Genomic DNA, 18,263 nt, shown 5'->3' with positions numbered 1-18,263 from the left:
GCTGTCCTCCCACCATCTGGGACATTTGGCGATGTCCAGAGACAGTTTTGGTTGTCACAACCAGGGAAGGGAGTGGTATTGGCATCTAGTAGATAGAGGCCCGGGATGCTGGTAAACATCCTCTATATAATGTGCAGGACAGCCCCCCACAGGAAAGAACTATCTAGCCCAACATGTTAGTACTGCTAAAGCTGAGAAACTCCGGTCTAGAAAGGGACATGATTCATGAAGATGTTTCTAAAGCCAGTTAAATTTCATGCAAACCATGGTGCCCTGTCTTTAACTCCCAACTGCATTCATAGGAGGATGAATGATCTCCAGTATAAAATGACATACATATGTTTTTTAATTTTTGAATTTGATATAATTTTAGACTTAAAGGAAAGTTGCAAAGATAGTATAGAAAATGCATATATAGTCTTCACTGAGCTTCTCTTAATTTTACCATCTCACAGAACAGCTGTTGAAATCAGGAAATTAACATTGGTACAGTGTCATTAGCTACACTTCAGACTTTGATCAGACTTCCAAGTTCTTCCAGTAAAGTTTTCTTTCTGTCCCAGTATCAATCCAGAATCCCATGTTGCATTCATTTCTTTTAAGGTTTATAGTACAGTGTGATAAGATATGTATACATTGTGAAATAATGACCACAATCAAGTTAGGGGGTTAATATCCAAAATATATAAGAAACTCATACAATTCAATAGCAAAAAGGAAAAAAAAAACAAAAAACAGATAACCCAATTGAAAAATGGATAAAGGATATATGTCTGAATCCATATGCCTTTATTATCTCCTCTGTAACCAGGACTGGAGAAATAGAATAAATAACAGTTCTGCTATTGAAAAGTGTTAAGAAGGCAATTCTCTGAGCCACAACCACCTTCATCTATATCCCAGCTGATGCTCAAGGGAAATCAGGTCTTTTCTACCTGGATTCCAGGTATAGCCCTGCTTTCAGATCGAGATTCCTTCATAGCCCCATTAGGAGTCTTTCCTGCTTCCCTTTTCCTGCAATCATAGATCTCAGGAGGAGTCTGATCCTTGTGTGCTGTCCCCCTACCCTGGCACAGCCTCCCAGCACATTCACAGTGGCCTTGGACAAGGCCTGCCTTTCTACCAGCCTGGCCTCCACACTGGACTTGGCCAGTGTAGGATTTCGGCCTTTTCACATGACTTTCATGCTGCCTTTCCTAATTCCCTCTGTTCCCTTAAATGTCAGGAATGATCTTTTATTCAGTATGAATTTATAATTAATATTGCCTAGAACAGAGAGCTGGAAATTTTTCTTTTCAAGTTGCTTATGATAGAGTGCAGCTAATATTCCAGATTCCTTTTGTCAGCTGGTTGGTTGTTTCTGTGGGAAAAGGTCTTTCCAGTTCTGGGGTCAAAAGTTCTAGGCCAACAGAGCACAGTAGACTTTATACCCTTTTCATTCCTGAATTCTGGCCCCTGTGAGCAGGGAGCCAGCCCCTGTAGGAAAGAGGAAGAGGAAAAAAGAGTCCAAGGAGTGCACGGGACATGGTGTGAACTTGTTCTGCTCCGTGCTGGCTGTGTGACCTTTTACAAACATTTGACCTCTCTGAGCCTCAGTTTTCTGCACCGTGAAATGGATATAACAATGCCTGTTTTGTGGTGAGCTTATGAGACTTAAATGAGATATAATCTATGTAAAGGGCCCAACTTGGTGCTTGTGATGTGTTAGGTGAATGATACATGGTCATTTCTTCCCTTTGTTTCCCTCTCCCTTCCTTAGGGGATTAGTAAGATCTCAGCAGAACCTGAAATATGCTAAAGTCTGTCCTTTCCGCCCAACCCTCTCAGCCCAAAACCAGCCTCCAGACTTGTTTTTCCTATGTACCCGACTATCTTGGGTACCAAATTCGCACCCCCAGTGATGCTGATCTCAGCTGGTGTAGGGAGGAGACTGATGTGATTCAGCTCTCCTTGGAGCGGAATCTAAGGCGATCATCCAGATGTGTACTTTTATCTGGAATATATCTATTAGCACAAATGATTCTGGAATTTATAGAATTTCTGTTATAAAAAAAAAAAATCAAGCCCTCTAGGAGAAGGTGGCTTAGGGCAAGGGGGCCATGGTTAGGTACAGGCAGACCAGTCATGCTTTGGGGCTGCCCCCCCCCGCCCCGCCCCTTAGCTGCCCTTGCTTGTCCCTGTCTCTTTCATGAGAGAAGGTGGCTCAGCAGCGGGCTGCCGAGTGGGCTTTGAGCGGAGACTCCATGTAGACGGGATGGCCTCTGTGAACTGAGTTTTCTAATTATTCAACTTTTAAAATGACAGGTCTGTAAAGACCTATATGTGTATAATGTACTTCTAAAAAATAACTTTTTTATTTTGGAATAATTTTAGACTTATGGGAAAGTTGCAAAGATAGTCTGAGAGTTCCAGTATACCCCTCACCCACTGTCCTCTGTTAACATCTTACAACACACAGCACATTTATCACGACTGAGAAACCAACATTGGTACATTACTACTAACCAAACGCCATATTTTGTTCACATTTCACCAGTTTTTCCTCTAACGGCCATTTTCTGATCCCAGCGTGCCCCCACCCAGGAGAGCACATGACATTTAGTCATCACATCTCCTTGCACTTCTCTGGTGTGTGACAGTTTCTCAGTCTTCCCTTGTTTTTTTACGGCCTTGACAGTTCTGGGGAGTACTCGCATTTTGAAGACAGTCTCTCAATTTGCATTTGTCAGATGATTTTCTCATGGTTAGACTGAGACTGTGAGTTTGGCGGAGGAGGACCACGGTGGTGAAGTGCCAGGAACTGGCTGGGTATTGAGAGTCGGGGTGGGTACTGATCCCAGCTGGCTTACACGGTGAGGTGAACCTCGGTGCGCTGGTCCAGGGGATGTTGGCCATCACCGTGCTGCTCTTCCTGAGAGATGTTTTTCCTTTGTGCAGCTGTTAAAAAACCTGCTCCAGCACCCCCGAAACCAGGAAACCCGCCTCCCGGCCATCCCGGGGGCCAGAGTTCTCCAGGAGCATCTCAGCATCCTCCCAGCCTGTCACCAAAGCCGTCCACCCGAAGCCCTTCTCCCCCCACTCAGCCACCAGCGCAGGCCCCAAGCCAGCCCTCTGCCACTTCGCAGCTCTCCGCACCCCGGAGATACTCCAGCAGCCTGCCTCCGATCCAAGCCCCCAGCCACCCGCCGCCGCAGCCCCCCACGCAGGCCACGCCTCCGCCGGCGCTCGCCAAGCCGGGCAGCCAGGGCCCGCCCGCCCCCGGGGCCCTGCCCGGTGAGCCTGGACTTGAGCAGTCGTCCCACACCCCTCCCCAGACGCCGACGCCCCCCAGCACTCCGCCCCTGGGAAAACAGCACCCCGGCCAGGCGGTGAGTAACCCCGAGACCGCGCAGCCACACGCTGGAACATTGCCGAGACCGAGACCAGTACCAAAGCCGAGGAACCGGCCCAGCATGCCCCCACCCCCGCATCCGCCTGGCGCCCAGCCCGCCGGGGATGGCAGCCTCAGCATCGCAGCTCCCACCGCCTCCAAGATAGTCACAGGTAAGTAGGAAAAGGATTCAGACGTTTCCCCCCGGGCACTCCACCTTGCTTTTTACAGCTGCCCTTCATTTAGGCTTCCGTTTATATCAGGGGTTGGCAAACTACACCTACAGGCCAAATCTGGCCCCCAGCTTGTTTTTGTAAATAAAGTTTTATTGGAACACAACCCCTCCCATTTGTTGACCTGTATTCCTTCTGGCTGCTTTTGTGCTAAAACAGCAGAGTTGTGTAGTCTCGGAGGTCATAGACTCCCAGAGCCTTCAAAGTTACTACCCGGCCCTTGACGTTTGCCAACCCCTGACGTATAGGTTCACTATGTGTTTAAGAGCCATCTACATTTACATTTTTCTAGATATAGTGACCTAACCTAGGTGGAAGGCGTTGTACAACTTGAGCATGACATCCACTTCTTAGGGAATTCCTCATTAAAATGCTTATTTTCCTTTTAAGAGTAAGAATATTCATAGAGAGTGAAGCATTTCAGGTATAATCTTAAAAAACGTGATTTGTGCCAAATTGGATGCTCTGGGAAGGGAGATTTGAGACACGATCACATGAGAGTGCCGCCTCTAGTCCAGAGGACAGAAATATCAAGGTTTCCTCACAATTCCGTGGAAACCTGTTTTGGGTATTGGTGATTGTGGAGATTTTACCTACCTAATGGGACAGTCTAGACAGTCTAGAGCATGACCCTTTTATTTAATTATGATTTTTTTTTAAATTTCCATCCCAAGTGCTCTAATTTACTATTTGATTTAAGGATGGGAAGGATGGATTTTTTTTTTTAATGTGTTTTTTAAAGTGCTAATTAGGAGCTTTGAATCATGTCTTAGAACAGGCTAGTTTTACATTTTCCCAAGTGGAGCTACTTTTAGAGAAGTAGCTGAACTATACCTCTGGGCCCTCCAAACGTCCGGAAGGACATCTCTGCTGACAGTGAGTGAAGGATACACCCCACACTGGTACCCTAAATGATGAGGGTTAACCAACTAGTCTCTCTTTTGAGAACTTTTTTTTCCCCCAGGAATCTAAGGCGTGATTTGCGTGTGTTATAAATTGTTAACTTTTTTCTGATGACACCTCCGCTTTTATTAAAAAAACAGAACAAAAAAAAAACAAAGCCACATTGGTTGGTTTGTCTGTTTGTTTCCCAATAGATGCCCTTCCTAGCGCCCTCACAGATGGGGCAGGTTTCCAGGACTAAGGTCTGTAACTGCCCCCAAGCAGCTTCCCGCAGCTCCACGTGCGCCTGCTTAGCCGTGTTTTGCATACGTGCTTTTGACTTTGTGCTCAGAAGCAGCCATCTGACCCCCTGCCATCCATTCTCTAGAGTGTAGACATCCCTTTTATTTCTAATCAGAAGCACTTTGAGCTGCAGTGCTCCAGATTCAAGAGGTAGATGCCAGTAGATTACGAGCCTGATTTCAAGGCACTCAGATAAGATACTAAGAAATGTCTCCTTTCTTTTGGGTAAGCTTTTCACAAGCATTCTGCTCTTCTCAGCGTGATTTCCCTGTCATTGATTGGCTCATCAGCATCCAACCCAAGAGGACTCGGGTGCAGTTAGCACGGAAAATTGCATCCCTGTGTCTTGAGCTTTAATTTTTAATTTTATCTCGTAAGTGCAAGTTAACCGCATGGAGCTTCTTAATTTGGTGTTTGAAATTCTCAGGACCGCCCCCCCACCAAAAAGAATCTTCCTCCAAAGAACCCACACTAAATTTCTTTGCATTCTGGCATGCTTACATTTTGCTTTCTTAAACCATATGAGCGTTTTGAAAGGTACTGTGAATCTTGCCTTTCGGTCCACACTTGGACGGCATAAGGCTCTCATTATGTGTACAACTGCTCTAATCAGCTGATCTGAGCCTTAAGCCTTCAGTGGACTACTTAGCCAGAGTTTTCACAGCTTTGGTCTGAGGAAGACTTTCTGTAGAAACCAGAGGGGAAGACAAGAATGCGATCTTTACGACGCGGAGGAGGGCACAGGTGTGATTCTGCCTTCCTCTTCCTAGGTGATGAACCCAAAAGTCTGTGGTTGCCCAGTTGGGTGTGGAGATCACAGAGTGAAATGACTAAACCCTAATTAAGGCTGAGGCTTTTACCACTTTAATATTTGTGACACATCAGAATTTTATTCCCAGATCTTCACTTTTACTCAGATGAAAGACTACGAACCAGAATTATGTCTGCTCCTTAATACCATTGTTACCTGGGGTGTATATATTCCAGAGGCTTATTTTGTTCGTCTGCTATAACACTGTAGTGCTCTGTATTTTGACAATTGTCAGATAAGTGAAATTTGATATTATAAATACTTTTCCTTAGGATGTTAGCTAAAAATTTTAAAACCAATCTGTGCTTTGAATTCTCCTAACTCAAGAAATTCCAGGTCACCACCATTATCTTTGTATTACAGAAATAATTTTTAATTTCTTAAAATCCCCTGGATTGCCATTGGAAGTACACAAAAGGCGGGCATTTAGGATTTATAAATCTGCTCATGTTGAGCATACTGCTATTAACCCATCTTGGATATAGCCACTGGGTATTTCAAGAAGAAAAAAAAATGTAACTTCCCTAGACAGGTGGTCTTTATTATGACATCATGTTTTCACTTGGAAAACTCTAAACAGACAAATTCCTGAAAACAGGTTATTCGTTTAAAGCATTTAATCGTAAACATTGAATTAAGGCCTGGGGATTAAGATAAGCTCTTGGGGGAGATTACAGCTGCCAGACAGGTTTGGTAGCCAGTTTCTAGCAGCTCAGCACCAGCACCAGAACAAGGAGGGATTCTGCTGTCATTTTGAATCTCTTCTTAATTGTTACTCTAGAAAGCAGTAGGGGAAAAAAAAAGAAAGCAAGAAAAAGAAAGCAATAGAATTTTCGCTTTGCAAGGAAAAGCATTTACATCTTGCTGTTTTTAAAGTAATAGATTTTAGCCGAGTGTTCTAATTTAAACATTTTATTAAATAATTTAGATGTATGACCTGCCATATTCAGTAGGAACTGAAATTGGAATATTTAATGGTAAGGAAAAGGCATCTGATTGGCCAAAGCGTCTTTGCTCCTTGAGGATCATATTTGTGCACTAATGCCTGATATTAACCGGTCACTCTAACCCTGCCTGCTTGCACCCTAATACTAATAGTGCATGCACTAAAGGAGGCTGGCTTCATTCATGCTTGCTGCCAAGTACGCTGAATACTAAGTGTGCTCACAGACATGCAACACGTCGTCACCGGGCTGGCCTCATTACCTCTTTAACTTCCAGTCTTTTCTGTACCGGGCAGGCTTGAGGGGTAGTGGAAAGAGCACAGAAGTTAGAATTTCACTCTCTCTGTGTAACAATGGCATGGCACAACCTGGTTGATCTGTAAAATGGTGACATTTGTGAGAATAACTTTCAAAGGGATTACGGTAGATAAAATAAGAAAAGCATCTTACAGTTCTTAACATACAGGTGGGTCTATGGACGTGGTAGCTCTATTGTCATTTTGATTGAGAAAATATAATGAGAGTCAGGTATTAGATTTGTACGGCACCATTTTAAAAACTCACGTGCCGGGACCCAGAGTCTGGATGTCTGGAGCCCAGACGTCCGTATTTTAATCGTGAGGCGGCACTTGGTGGTAGGTTAAAAAGACAGTGCTCTGGAGTAGATGTTGTTAATTTAGTGAGCCTGAAATTCGTTTATTAACTAATCGTTCGTCCACGGTACGGTGGTAGCACGAGTCAGTAGTCGTCAAACACTCGGCACTTTTCTGGTTCTCACAGCCTTTGTGAGAGCCTTTTTAAAATTAAACTCTTTCCATCTCATGAAAGTAATGCATTTAAGCAAATAAGTATGGATACTAAAGCAAATTGGGGAATTAGAAACAATAAGAAATCACCCTTCCATAACTGAAGAAGTCCACTATTCATATTTTATTTTTTCCTTCTAGTTTTTTTTTTTTTCTAAAAGTCAAGGGGGTGCATGATCATAATTGTTTGGCATATACAGATTTTGATTTTGCGTTTTTATTTTACTTTACATCACGTGCTCTTTGCCACGTTATAATTTAGTTTTTATAACTTGCATCACATGCTTTCCCATGTTATAACGTAGTTTTTCAATGACTACATAATATTTCATTAAGCAGATGTCTTATTGCTCATAAGTGGCTTCTGCTTCTACTTGCACTTTATTTTTAATAAGTAGATGTCAGAATCACGTTAAGATAAACATCCAGTGAGACTCGAACAGAATCTCTCCTTTTACTGAAGTAATAAACAGTTGACTCAAAGTCTCTCATAGACAAGTAAGCCTCTCACAGCCTAGAAAACTGATGAGGCTTACAAGGAAGTCATTCCCTCAGACTCTAGTTTAGAGAGAGATATTTTTGATCGGGAAGGGGGTGATTCACCCTGCAGTTGTGCCTGAAATGTTTAATTTCAAGGATGTGTTTGGATCTGTTACCTGTCAAAGTGGCTATCAGAATAACCTTGACCTTTCTGACGGGTAGGTTTACAACCTAAAGCACATATTCAAAATTGTTGAAGTGACAAACTTTCTAGGACCACACTCTAAATTGTAGAATTCCAGTTCTCACCCTTGGAGGGTCCACTCCTGGATAAAGATACTCAAAAAAGGAAGGAACCGGGTGACCTTAGTCAGAGCTTCGGAACAGTGGTGAGTCATAGGGCATTCTGCCTATGAGTGGAGGCTGTGACCTGGGCCTCTTGCTCTGCTTTCTTGTTTTTATTTTTATTATTTTTCTTTTTTAAAATAATGTCTTTCATGTGAACTTAGCTCCAAACAGTATGCCCAAAGGCCAGCCCTTCTTGGAATGCATATAATGAAAAACGATGCCTTGTGTAAATCCACAGCCAGAAAGTTTTAGAGGTGTTTAAAAAAATATATTGAAGGGCTCCTGCAGGCGTCTTTCTAAGATAACCTTTATCTCCTTTGTACTAAAATGAACCAGAGTGTTTAAGACTCAAGCCATTATCTGCTCAGACACTGTCTTGTCTCCCAGGCCCCTCACCCAAAGGCATGCTGACTCCTTGGCGGAGGAGGAGAGGCCTTCTGCAGCTTAAGAACCAGCGTCCAGAGTCCAACCAGACTGGCTTGGCTCCTCCTTCCAGTGCCAGCTGTGTTGCCTGGAGCAGAGAGTTGAGCCTCCCAGAGTCTCCCTTGCTTATCTTATGGTGGCGCTGATGCTGCCATGGGGTTATTTCCAATGAGGGTTCAGTGAGATGCTGTGATGTGATAACAGGTGTGGAGCACTTAGCACCACGTCTGGAAAGTAGTAGCTGCTCAGTAGCATTGGCTGTTGTGATGAAGATCAGTCTCTTTCTGAAGGCTGGCTCTGCACACATGCTGTGATTCTTACTGCTTTTTGTGTATAAACAGATTTGTTGTTTTCTTTCAAGAAATGATTCATGTAAAAGTGAAAAGGGGCTGGGGGAAGAAACCCACCAGGCTCAGGTAAACCAGACAGGGTGAAGTAAAGGAATTTCCCTTGTGCCCCACCACACATTTTTTTCCAAGTATGTAAGTATTGTGTGTTCATCATAAATAGCTAGAGAAATTCAGAAAAGTACAAATCCAGAAATTATTTATTTGTGATGCAAAAAAAAAAAAAAGATAGCAAGTTTGTCCTCCACAAAGGATCTGTGGCTGATAGGTGTTAAGTTTGCGTGTAAATACAGATATTAATTAATAAGTAGAAATCTAACTGGTATGTACACTCCCTTCCCATCATGTATGTCCATTCCATGTTTCCTTGTGAAGTCTTTAGGCCAAGAAGAGACAGTGGCTGATTGTACCATCTGTCTCATTGGGTTAGGATAATGGTAAAGGGGTTGAATTTGCAATGGATTTCTTGTATCAGTGTTGTCTTTGAGACATGGCTACTTCTTTGCATGAGGCTATCAGAAAAGAGGATTGGAAAGATGGTTGGACCAGATGACTTTTTATCCATCGTCCATCCAGACAGCCACAACATTTGTTGAATGTCTGCTATTAACCAGTCACTGTTCTGGGCACTAGGGATCCACTGTAAGCCAGACAGACATGGTCCCTGCCTCGTTGACTTTCATTCTGCTGAGGACAAGTCTGAGGCAGCCTGTATTCTGTGCACATAGACCACCCTTGACTGTACCATTAGTGCAATTCAGCACCACTCCGTTGATTTTACAATTATCATAAGACCTGAATTGTCTGAAATGACATCCAGCACCTGAACTCTTTGACACCTTGACTCCTCCACAAATCTCGACATTTCTCTTGAGTTGTGGTGCATAGGAAACCTAGAGGGATGGGTCTGTCAACCAGGAGTCTCTGAGAGAAAAGGGATGCCCCAGGAAATAGGTAGATCTTGCAGCTCAGAGCTGTAGGGCTGTGTTGGGGCAGGAACCAGTGAGCCTCCCAGGATGCACCTGCATTTGCCAGCTCTGCCTGTGTGGGTGAGGAGCAGGTAAAACAGAAGTATCATCAAAAGCAGCTCCCAGCAAGGGCAGATGCGGTGTAACTGCACCACAGCAAGCACAGAAAAGCAGCTCTTAAGCATAACAGGGAAACCCCAGCACAGCCACCTCCTACTCTCTACTCCCTATGTGACTACCTCTAACCCGGCAAAGCGAAACTGCAACAAATCTGAACATCTCCCTTCTCTCTTCCACCAGCCCTAAAACCCCTAACAAGGCTCATCATTTGCTAGAACTCACACCTACTAGAGAAACAAATTCTTCCAGACAGAAGGGCCTGCCTCCCTGACTTGGCCATAGGCTTCATTAAAGCGTGTGTCTGGCTTGTTCGCTGTTGTATCCTCACAGGTAGAATGTCGTAGTGTTTGTTCATGAATGAAGGAATCTGAAGAGGTCTCACTAGGAGGAGGGCTGTGATGGGTTGAGGTGTCTTGTGAGCATGGGAACGAGGGACGGTGGCTCGAGGACCGTGTATTTGCCATCTTGCCGAAGGAGTTCCAGCCAGCGTAATAAGACATGAAAAAGGAATCGGAGGTTTATAAGTATGAGAAATAGATGAGAAGATTAATATTTGCAGGAGGTTTGGTGGCCTACCTCAGTGATTGTCAGCCAGGGGAGGTTGTGCCCCACCCCCCTGGGGTGGGGATCATTTGGCAGTGTCTGGAGACATCTTTGGTTGTCACACTGTGGGACAGAGAGCTGTGTGCCACTGGCATCTAGTGGTGTCTAGTGGGTTGAAGGCAGGGATGCTGCTACACATGCTACAGTGCACAAGACAGCCCCACAACCCAGAGTAATCTGGTCCCAGGTGACACTAGTGCTGAAGTTGAGGGCATAGCATTGATAAACAGCAGGAAACTCACCAGCCTCAGAGAAGGGAACTCTTTCCAGCGAAGCTCAGCTATTCCTACATCCCAGATGTTGTCAGGAGATTTCAAATTAATGCGTTAGAGGCATTGGTAGGAATAAGGTTTCCTTTCCTCAGTCACAGCAAGCAAATCCTTCTGAGGCTGCATCTCTGAGGACTGCCGTGGGCTCACAGAAAGGACCACCAGAGCCAGGAGGTGGGGCTGTGCCGCGTGGCTGCCCCCCGGGGTCTCAAAAGCTTGACTCAACTTCTAAAGGCTGACGGTGCCTCTAGTAAGGGAGTGTGCGTGCATGGGCTGACTCTCAAACTTTCCAGCTTCTCCTCTTCTCAGAGCACCTCGGGTGGCCTCTTGGGCATTACCGCACATTGATACCATGTCTCCTCATGTTTTTGTCCAGACGCCAATTCTAGGGTTTCAGAACCGCTTCGCAGCATCTTTCCTGAAATGCATTCAGACTCAGCCAGCAAAGACCTGCCCGGCCGCATTCTGTTGGACATGGACAATGATACAGAAAGTACTGCCCTGTGAAGAAAGCCACCCGCCCCCATCCTGACCCCTTCCACCCTGGCGAGTGGAACAGGGGCAAGGCAGACGTTAATCTTCGCAGACCAAACAGTGAGAAGCTTTCAGTGGAGGGAAGGAGAAGGCCTCACCACGCAGGACATGGCCTTCTCACAGCCCGAGGAGAGAGCTGAGGCTGCCACTTAAAGCTGAATGACCTGTGTCTTGAAGAAGTTGGCTTTCTTCACCTGGGAAAGGATCATGCCCAAAAAAAGAAAAAAAGAAAAAAAAAAATGTTTTTTCTTTCAAAGAAAGAAAAAAGAAATACCTACAGCAGAAAGAGTCTCATCGCCAAGGCGTGGGTAGGAAGCTTTTGTCACTGCTATTCATGCAGGCAGCGCCGTCAGCAATTTGGAATGAATAAAAAGCAATGCGTTAACTACCTATTTAATAAAGTACATCCAGTACGCAAGTTGCCCACTTCCTGCTGCTTGGACTTTCGTTCTTCTATATCACAAGGGAGGTTCCTCTCCTTCAGACATGCTGCAGAATCATTTTGTATGAAGTGTGGTCTGTGTCTCCCCATCCCCCCCAGAACCACGAGCATTGGTGGTGACTGCTGGATCCGTCACCCCAGCAAACTGGATTGCCTTGTGCCTTGTTGGATTGCCAGAATGCAGACAGAAATGTACTGTTCTTCTTTTTTTTTTTTTAAACAATGTAATTGCTACTTGATAAGGACCGAACGTTATTCTAGTTTCATGTTTAATTTGAATTAAATATATTCTGTGGTTTATATGAAAACTGTATCATTCTTGGGGGCAAAACTGTAGATCGTGTGTGCGTGTGTTGTCCCTTAACGATGTAGAATTGTGGACGGGGCATCCGGGGGTCTACTTGTGAATGTGGAAGTTTGGAAGAGTGGAGAGCAAGGTCACAGCAGTGAGACCAGCCACCAGGCGACCCAGAGACCGCCCGGACTGGCTATCTCTCAGCAAACGTTCCGCGGACTGGGCTATTGCTTTCCTCGCACCAGTCCCGACACCCTTGCTTGTCTGGAGACATTTGTCTTGTCTAAAGATGCTTAGACGCATGGCGGTCGGCTCGCAGTAACTCAGCCCCACAGGCCTCATGCAGGCGTCAAAGCCATTGCGTTCCAGGGGAATTCCCTTTTCCAGTGCCCGCAAGGCAGTTCTTTCCCAAAATTGAAACACTTGGGAAGAGCAGATGGGGAACTGGAGCAAAGCGAGGCCAGTGGGCTGGACGGCAGTCATGACGATAGCCCCTCCCCGTGGTTCAGATTGGCGGCATCTCTTGGGACACACGCTGCCATGTTGGCTGCCGTGGGCAGCTCCACTGATAGGACTGCTCGCCGGGCGCATCTGTGACCCAGCCCTTGCTCAGAAGCCCCTGGACCTCCTTCCCCTATGAATTGACGTAAGTTTAACTTGAAAAGGGCAATCACTTTTTCCTCTTAACTCAAAGTTTCCTGTGCCCAAAGTACTCCCTGTACTTATTAATTACACTGAAAATATGTCCCTATAAACCCGTTTTCCCCTGTATCTTAAATATGTGTTTGCTGAAGGCTCACTCTTTCCTTCCTCACACACCATCCCTGTTCTTTTTCTCTGCTTCTCCTCCCCCTGCTCCCCCCTTAGCTCTAGAACAAACCCTGTAGAGAAAGCAAGGGCCTCAGTGTGTGTTACTGATGAGCGTTGACCCCGTCTTCAAGGAGCCTGGCTGTCCACAGTCGGGCATCTCGGCAGACCTTGGAGACAGATGCTTCCTCCAGGATGCCTGAGCTCGCCCTCGGGAGGGAGCTGGGACGCAGTGCTCGCCGAGGAGACGGCGTCGGTGCCTGGGGATGAGGAAGGGCCGTGGTGCACAAAATGATTCTGAGATATAGCAAACCCCACCCTCATTACTTTAAGTCTCCTGTTATTTGTAGCAATCTCCCTACCTCAACAGCTCCGATCTGAAGAAAAAGGAAACTTACTTGCCCCTGTACATGTGTCAGTGGCTGCTCCCCATCTTCTTGGGTGGGCAAGTCATAGTGTGGGACGTGGCGCTCAGCTCGTAGTCAACGCTATAATTGCATCACGGCAGAAGCACCTCCAAGGTGCTGCAGAGACGTGAGCAACCTTGCTGGGAGAGTCACCATGTCGCTGTCACCTTATCCTGGCACCACTTACAGGAGAGCGGTAGAGAGGTCTGTCCTCTAATTTTTGTTTTTTTGGCCACATGGCTTGGGTGATCTTAGTTCCCCAACCAGGGATTGAACCCGGGCCCTCCGCAGTGAAAGTGGAGTCCTAACCACTGGACCACCAGGGAATGCCCGAGAAGTCTGTAATCTAAACTCATGTGGCCATCTCTGACTATCCAGGAAGGTGCTGGCCTCTAGGAAGGCGCTGCTGGTATGTGCCCCTGCAGACTGTCTCCTTCCCTTCTCCATAGCAACAGTTTCTCCTAGAAACTTTAGTCCTGTGTACTCAGACCTTCTGTTCCTGCTCCCCCACCCACAGTTACACCAGTATCAAGGACATGTGCCTCTCACCACACACCCCTTGCAAGCAGCACCCACCTAGCCTGCTGGGGTGATCGGGGCATCCCCTGACTGCCTTGATTGTGCTGGATTCTCCCCTGTGAATTCCCAGGCGTTCAGATGCAGTTGGAATGACTGAATCCCTGGGCCTCCTTGATGGCCCTGGTGGCCTTGCGGGTTCCATGGATGGACCCTTATTCCCCTCCTGGGGCTCCAGCTCCCAGTGCTGTCCCGAGCCCAGTGAGTCCCATGAGTGCTCTTATTTGAAGGTCTTGAGACAGATCCTCTTTCTAGTTTCTCCACCTGCAGTCTATTGCCACCATTCTGCCACCTGCACAGTGGGCCTGCTGGTCTGTAACCATATCCCAGAGCCCTCGCCCGCTTCTCACAGGTGCTGCTCTACCATCTCTTGACTCCAGGGTCCCAAGTGGTCTCTGTGACTCACAGTCTAGGGGGCTTGCGTCAGACTGGGCAGCGTCCCATTGACATATTTCTAGACCAATGGCTTCTACTTTTCTAATATCATTGTGATGGAGCTGAGGATAAAGAAACAGTGAGGCCACTGGCTCTGATGCAACCAAAAGGCAAAAAAGTGGCCCAAACTGCCTGCCGCTACCAGCTTAGGGGAAAGACATGGGGTGGTGCAGAGTTGGGGCGCCTTCTCTGGTGCCACTGTTAGAGGTGTCTATGTAGTCCTCCCTCCCTCCTATAACCCGTCCCCGTCATTGAGGCCGTTCTGCAATTCCTGCCCTAGTACCCTCACAATAAATTCCCTTTTTTAGCTTTTTGCATAAACTTAGAAAGAGAAGGGTTTGCATAAACCCAGAAGGGTTTGTCTCTGTTGCTTGCAACCAAATGACTCCTACCTGATACGCTCATCAAAAGAGGCGAACAGAGGCTGTCTTCCGCTCACTCCCAGGCACGTGGCTGTACTGACCCCTTGTGTCTCCACAGGCAAGTGTCCCTCTCCCCACGTCACCACCCAACTCTACCCTTCACGTCGACGCAGGCATCCATAAACCGTACACTGTCAGTTATCTGTTGCTGTGTGATAAGTGACCACAAACTGAGCAGCTTAAAACAACACACGTTTATTATCTCTTAGTTTCTGCGGGTCAGGAGTCCAGGCACAGCTGGGTCCCCTGCCTGGGTCTCACCAGGCTGCAGTCAAGGGTCAGGCAGGGCTGGGGTCTCATCTGGGGGTCTGACTGGAGAAGGACCCATGCCTAAGCGCCTCAGGATGTTGTTGGAAGTCATGTGCTTGTGCTTGTAGGACCACAAGGTCTGAGACCCAAGGCTTCTTGCTGGCCATCATCTAGGATCTGCCCTCAGCTCCTAGAGGCTGCCTGCAGTTCCTGGTCACATGGGCTTCCCCGGGGAGGCCGCTACTTCATCACGCCAGCAAGGACAGGTCCTAGAGTGAGTCTGCTAGCAAGACAGAGTCTACATGCTGTAATACAATCGCAGATGACGTCTCATCACCTTTGCTGTATTGTATTGGTTAGAAGCCGGTCGCAGGTTCTGTCCACACTCAAGGGGAGGGGATTACACAAGGGCATGAACATCAGGAGGTGGGGATCACTGAGGGTCACCTTGGGGATCTGTCTGCCACACACATCAAAATGCCATTACAAATGACACATGTCGGTATACTTGAGCCAAATGTATTTTTGGAAGAACCAAAACCAAAATTCATCAGAGTTCTGTTTTTACCCTCTATATTTGTATTTGAACTCAGTTTTCATACACATCAATAAATTATATTTGGATGACCAAAATTTTTTTTCACGTCATTTCTTGGTAGAAACATTCTTGCTTTCATACAAGGATGCTTAGCATTCAAGCCATGTCTTATAAATAATTTCTATGTCTCCTCCAGGTGAACACTGGCCTAGACCCTGGGGAACCAACCTGAACCATACAAACGTGGCCTTGGCCCCCAGGAAGCTTGCAAACAAATTCCGCAGGAAATAGGGAGAAGCTGCGGAGGGTGGCAGGGAGGGTGGAGTGGGAGCACGTGGGAGGAAAGCCCATATTGGTGGAGAGAGGTGGGGGGAGGTGGGCCCTCCTGGGGCCTCCAGACACTAGGAGGAATGCCTTGTGAGGTGACAGCCCAGAAGCAGAGGGGGAGGCAGGCGACAGGCAAGGAATGAGGCTGGTGAGGGAAGCAGGAGCTGGAGCGTGAAGGGCTTTATAACTCACGTGTGGAGCCAGTCATCCAGGGCAGCCTGGATGGAGGAGGGGAGGGACTGTCGGATTTGCAGTTTAGGTCCTCATGGCTGCGATGCGGAAAATGGGCTGGGGAGAGGAGAGCAAGACTAGCAGCAGGACACCCCCGAGAGAGGAGTCGGTGGGGCCCCAGTAAGGTAGAGGCAGTGGACCGATGAACACATGGTTAGGGAAGCAGAGTCCACATGATTTGGTGACTAATTGTGGACCTTTCCCAAAGGTGAGAGCGGGTCCTAAGGGCAGCCCTGGAGACCATCGTCTGTGATCAAGGAGGGCCTGGTCACCTCCACGAGCTCAGACCTCAAGGACTGAATTGGTGCAGGAATAGTGGGTGTTCCTGGGTGGGGTGTGGGGAGGGGCATAGCCACCAGGCCAGGGAGAGTGTGTGACTGGGGACATGGGACAAGGCACCAGACATCCGTGTTCTGAAGGTCATCCTTTCATCCATTCGCCAGGCTGTGCTAGACATCAGTGTGAGCGATGCCTTCTGCCCTCGTGGAACTTTCTCTCTAGTTGGGAAGATACTTAAGCAATCAGTAATACAGTGTGATGTGTGCTTTGAAGGCACATGTGATAGTGGGTGCGGGATGACCAGGGAAGGCTTCCTGGAAGAAGTGATATTTAAGCAGTGACTAGAATAGGCGGTGATCAGGAGGGGAAGGGGGGGATTGAAGGGAAGAGCAGAAGCAAAGACCTACTTACTGGATATTTCTGGGACCCACTGGGTGTCAGCCACTGTGCTAGGCCCACGGTGGGGACAGCTTGAGTGTGGTCTGACCCTAGACGGCAAAGGGAGAGAGATCAGAGTCCAAGCTGGAAAGAGGCCTGGCTCTCAGGGCTCTTGGAAAATCCCATCCAGGTGTGTGGACTTGACCCTGGGAGCAAGCAGACGCATGGCTTGATCAGATTCTCTCTGCCTGGGGCTGGAGAATGCGCAAAGCTAGAGGCAGGAAGGCCAGTCGGGACACCGGTGGCCGTGATCCAGGGGACAGACGGCAGTGGCCTGAGCTACCGCCATGACCGCTCCCACCGAGACGCACTTCTGACCCCAGCCGGCGGCAGCAGAGGTCTCAGCATGGGGGTGTGGGGGGCGCAGGGAAGCCTCCTGGGCCTCCCACCCCCCTCCCCTGGCCCTTGAGAGGGTCACTCAGCCTCCCCTTGAGCCCACGTGCAGTTCAGCCTCTTGCAGAACCAGTTACAGGGTCTGGATAGCAGCCACACGAGCAAACAGCTCCCCAAATGAGCCCTTTCCTGGGAGGGCCGAGGGGCCTCTGTCCAGCTCACAGCTGTCATCTGGATCCGGGTCCAGGTGGAAAAGCCAGGCCCCCGACAAGGATGGGTGTCAAGCTAATGCCTTTGCCTTTGGGCCAGGCTGGTCCAGGTGTTGAGGGCATCAAGTAGGAACTCAAAAGATGTCATGAGGGGCTGGATGCACCCGTGACACCTCAGCCCTGGGCTTCCTGTCTGTGCTCCTTGGAAACTGGACTTCCTTGAGAGACTCCTCATTCTCCAGTTGCTGGGCCCGTGAGAGGTTCTAACCCACCCCGCCCCCCAGTCCCCGTAATCCCAGGACTAGAGTAATATCTCACGGCCCTGGGCGACCCCAGAGATGGTCTCGGGGCTCACTCTGTCGGCTGCCCTTGCTCTCCGCTGTGCACATGGCACACGCAGCCCCTACAGGTCATCCCACCAGACCCCACTGGCACCCAGAAGAGAGTAATTAGGACGGCTGACCCTCCACAGGACAGGGGTGGCTGTTCTTCAGGTCCAAGCCCTATTACCCCTCGGCCAGCAGCGATTCGTGGTGGAGTTGCCCATCCGGGTCTCTTGTTTTAGGGAAGCATCATTGTGGGGAATAAAGCAGAGAAACCCAGGCTAAGGCAGGACTTGGGATGTCCACACGGTTCCCCGGTTTTCTGATGGCACAAGATTCCAGGACACCAACTCAGGTCTAGTTCCCAGAGATCACAGAGAGGAGCAAGTTTCACAGGGAGAAAGCCTTTGGGGACTGACTATTCCTTCACCTAAAGCCACCAACAGTGGAAGGCAGGAGATAGGATGCAGGTCCCATTCCCTGCACTTCAGAGGTGAGCTGGGGAGAGTTC

The 18,263-nt window shown here is 47.9% G+C and overlaps 1 protein-coding gene across 7 annotated transcripts in view; it reads left to right on the top strand.

The window, feature by feature from the left end:
- The window catches only part of ARHGAP17 (Rho GTPase activating protein 17), an 87,257-nt gene extending 75,066 nt beyond the window's left edge, over positions 1 to 12,191 (top strand). For 4 of the 7 annotated variants that reach the window (XM_057748357.1, XM_057748358.1, XM_057748354.1 and 1 more), the window contains 2 exons: positions 2,938 to 3,543; positions 11,284 to 12,191. In XM_057748357.1, coding sequence (XP_057604340.1) covers positions 2,938 to 3,543; positions 11,284 to 11,414 — 737 coding nt within the window. In that variant the 3' untranslated portion in view covers positions 11,415 to 12,191. Of the gene's footprint in view, positions 1 to 2,937; positions 3,544 to 4,700; positions 4,749 to 6,527; positions 6,577 to 11,283 lie in introns of all 7 variants that reach the window. The other 3 variants (XR_009055414.1, XM_057748356.1, XM_057748355.1) reach the window with 3 other exon arrangements.
- The last annotated feature ends 6,072 nt before the right edge of the window (positions 12,192 to 18,263 follow it).

This window comes from Hippopotamus amphibius, chromosome 9, assembly GCF_030028045.1.
Source record: "Hippopotamus amphibius kiboko isolate mHipAmp2 chromosome 9, mHipAmp2.hap2, whole genome shotgun sequence".
Classification (NCBI taxonomy): Eukaryota; Metazoa; Chordata; class Mammalia; order Artiodactyla; family Hippopotamidae; genus Hippopotamus; species Hippopotamus amphibius.
The sequence above is the reverse complement of the archived record's forward strand: the minus strand, read 5'-3'. Positions and strand labels throughout refer to the sequence as shown.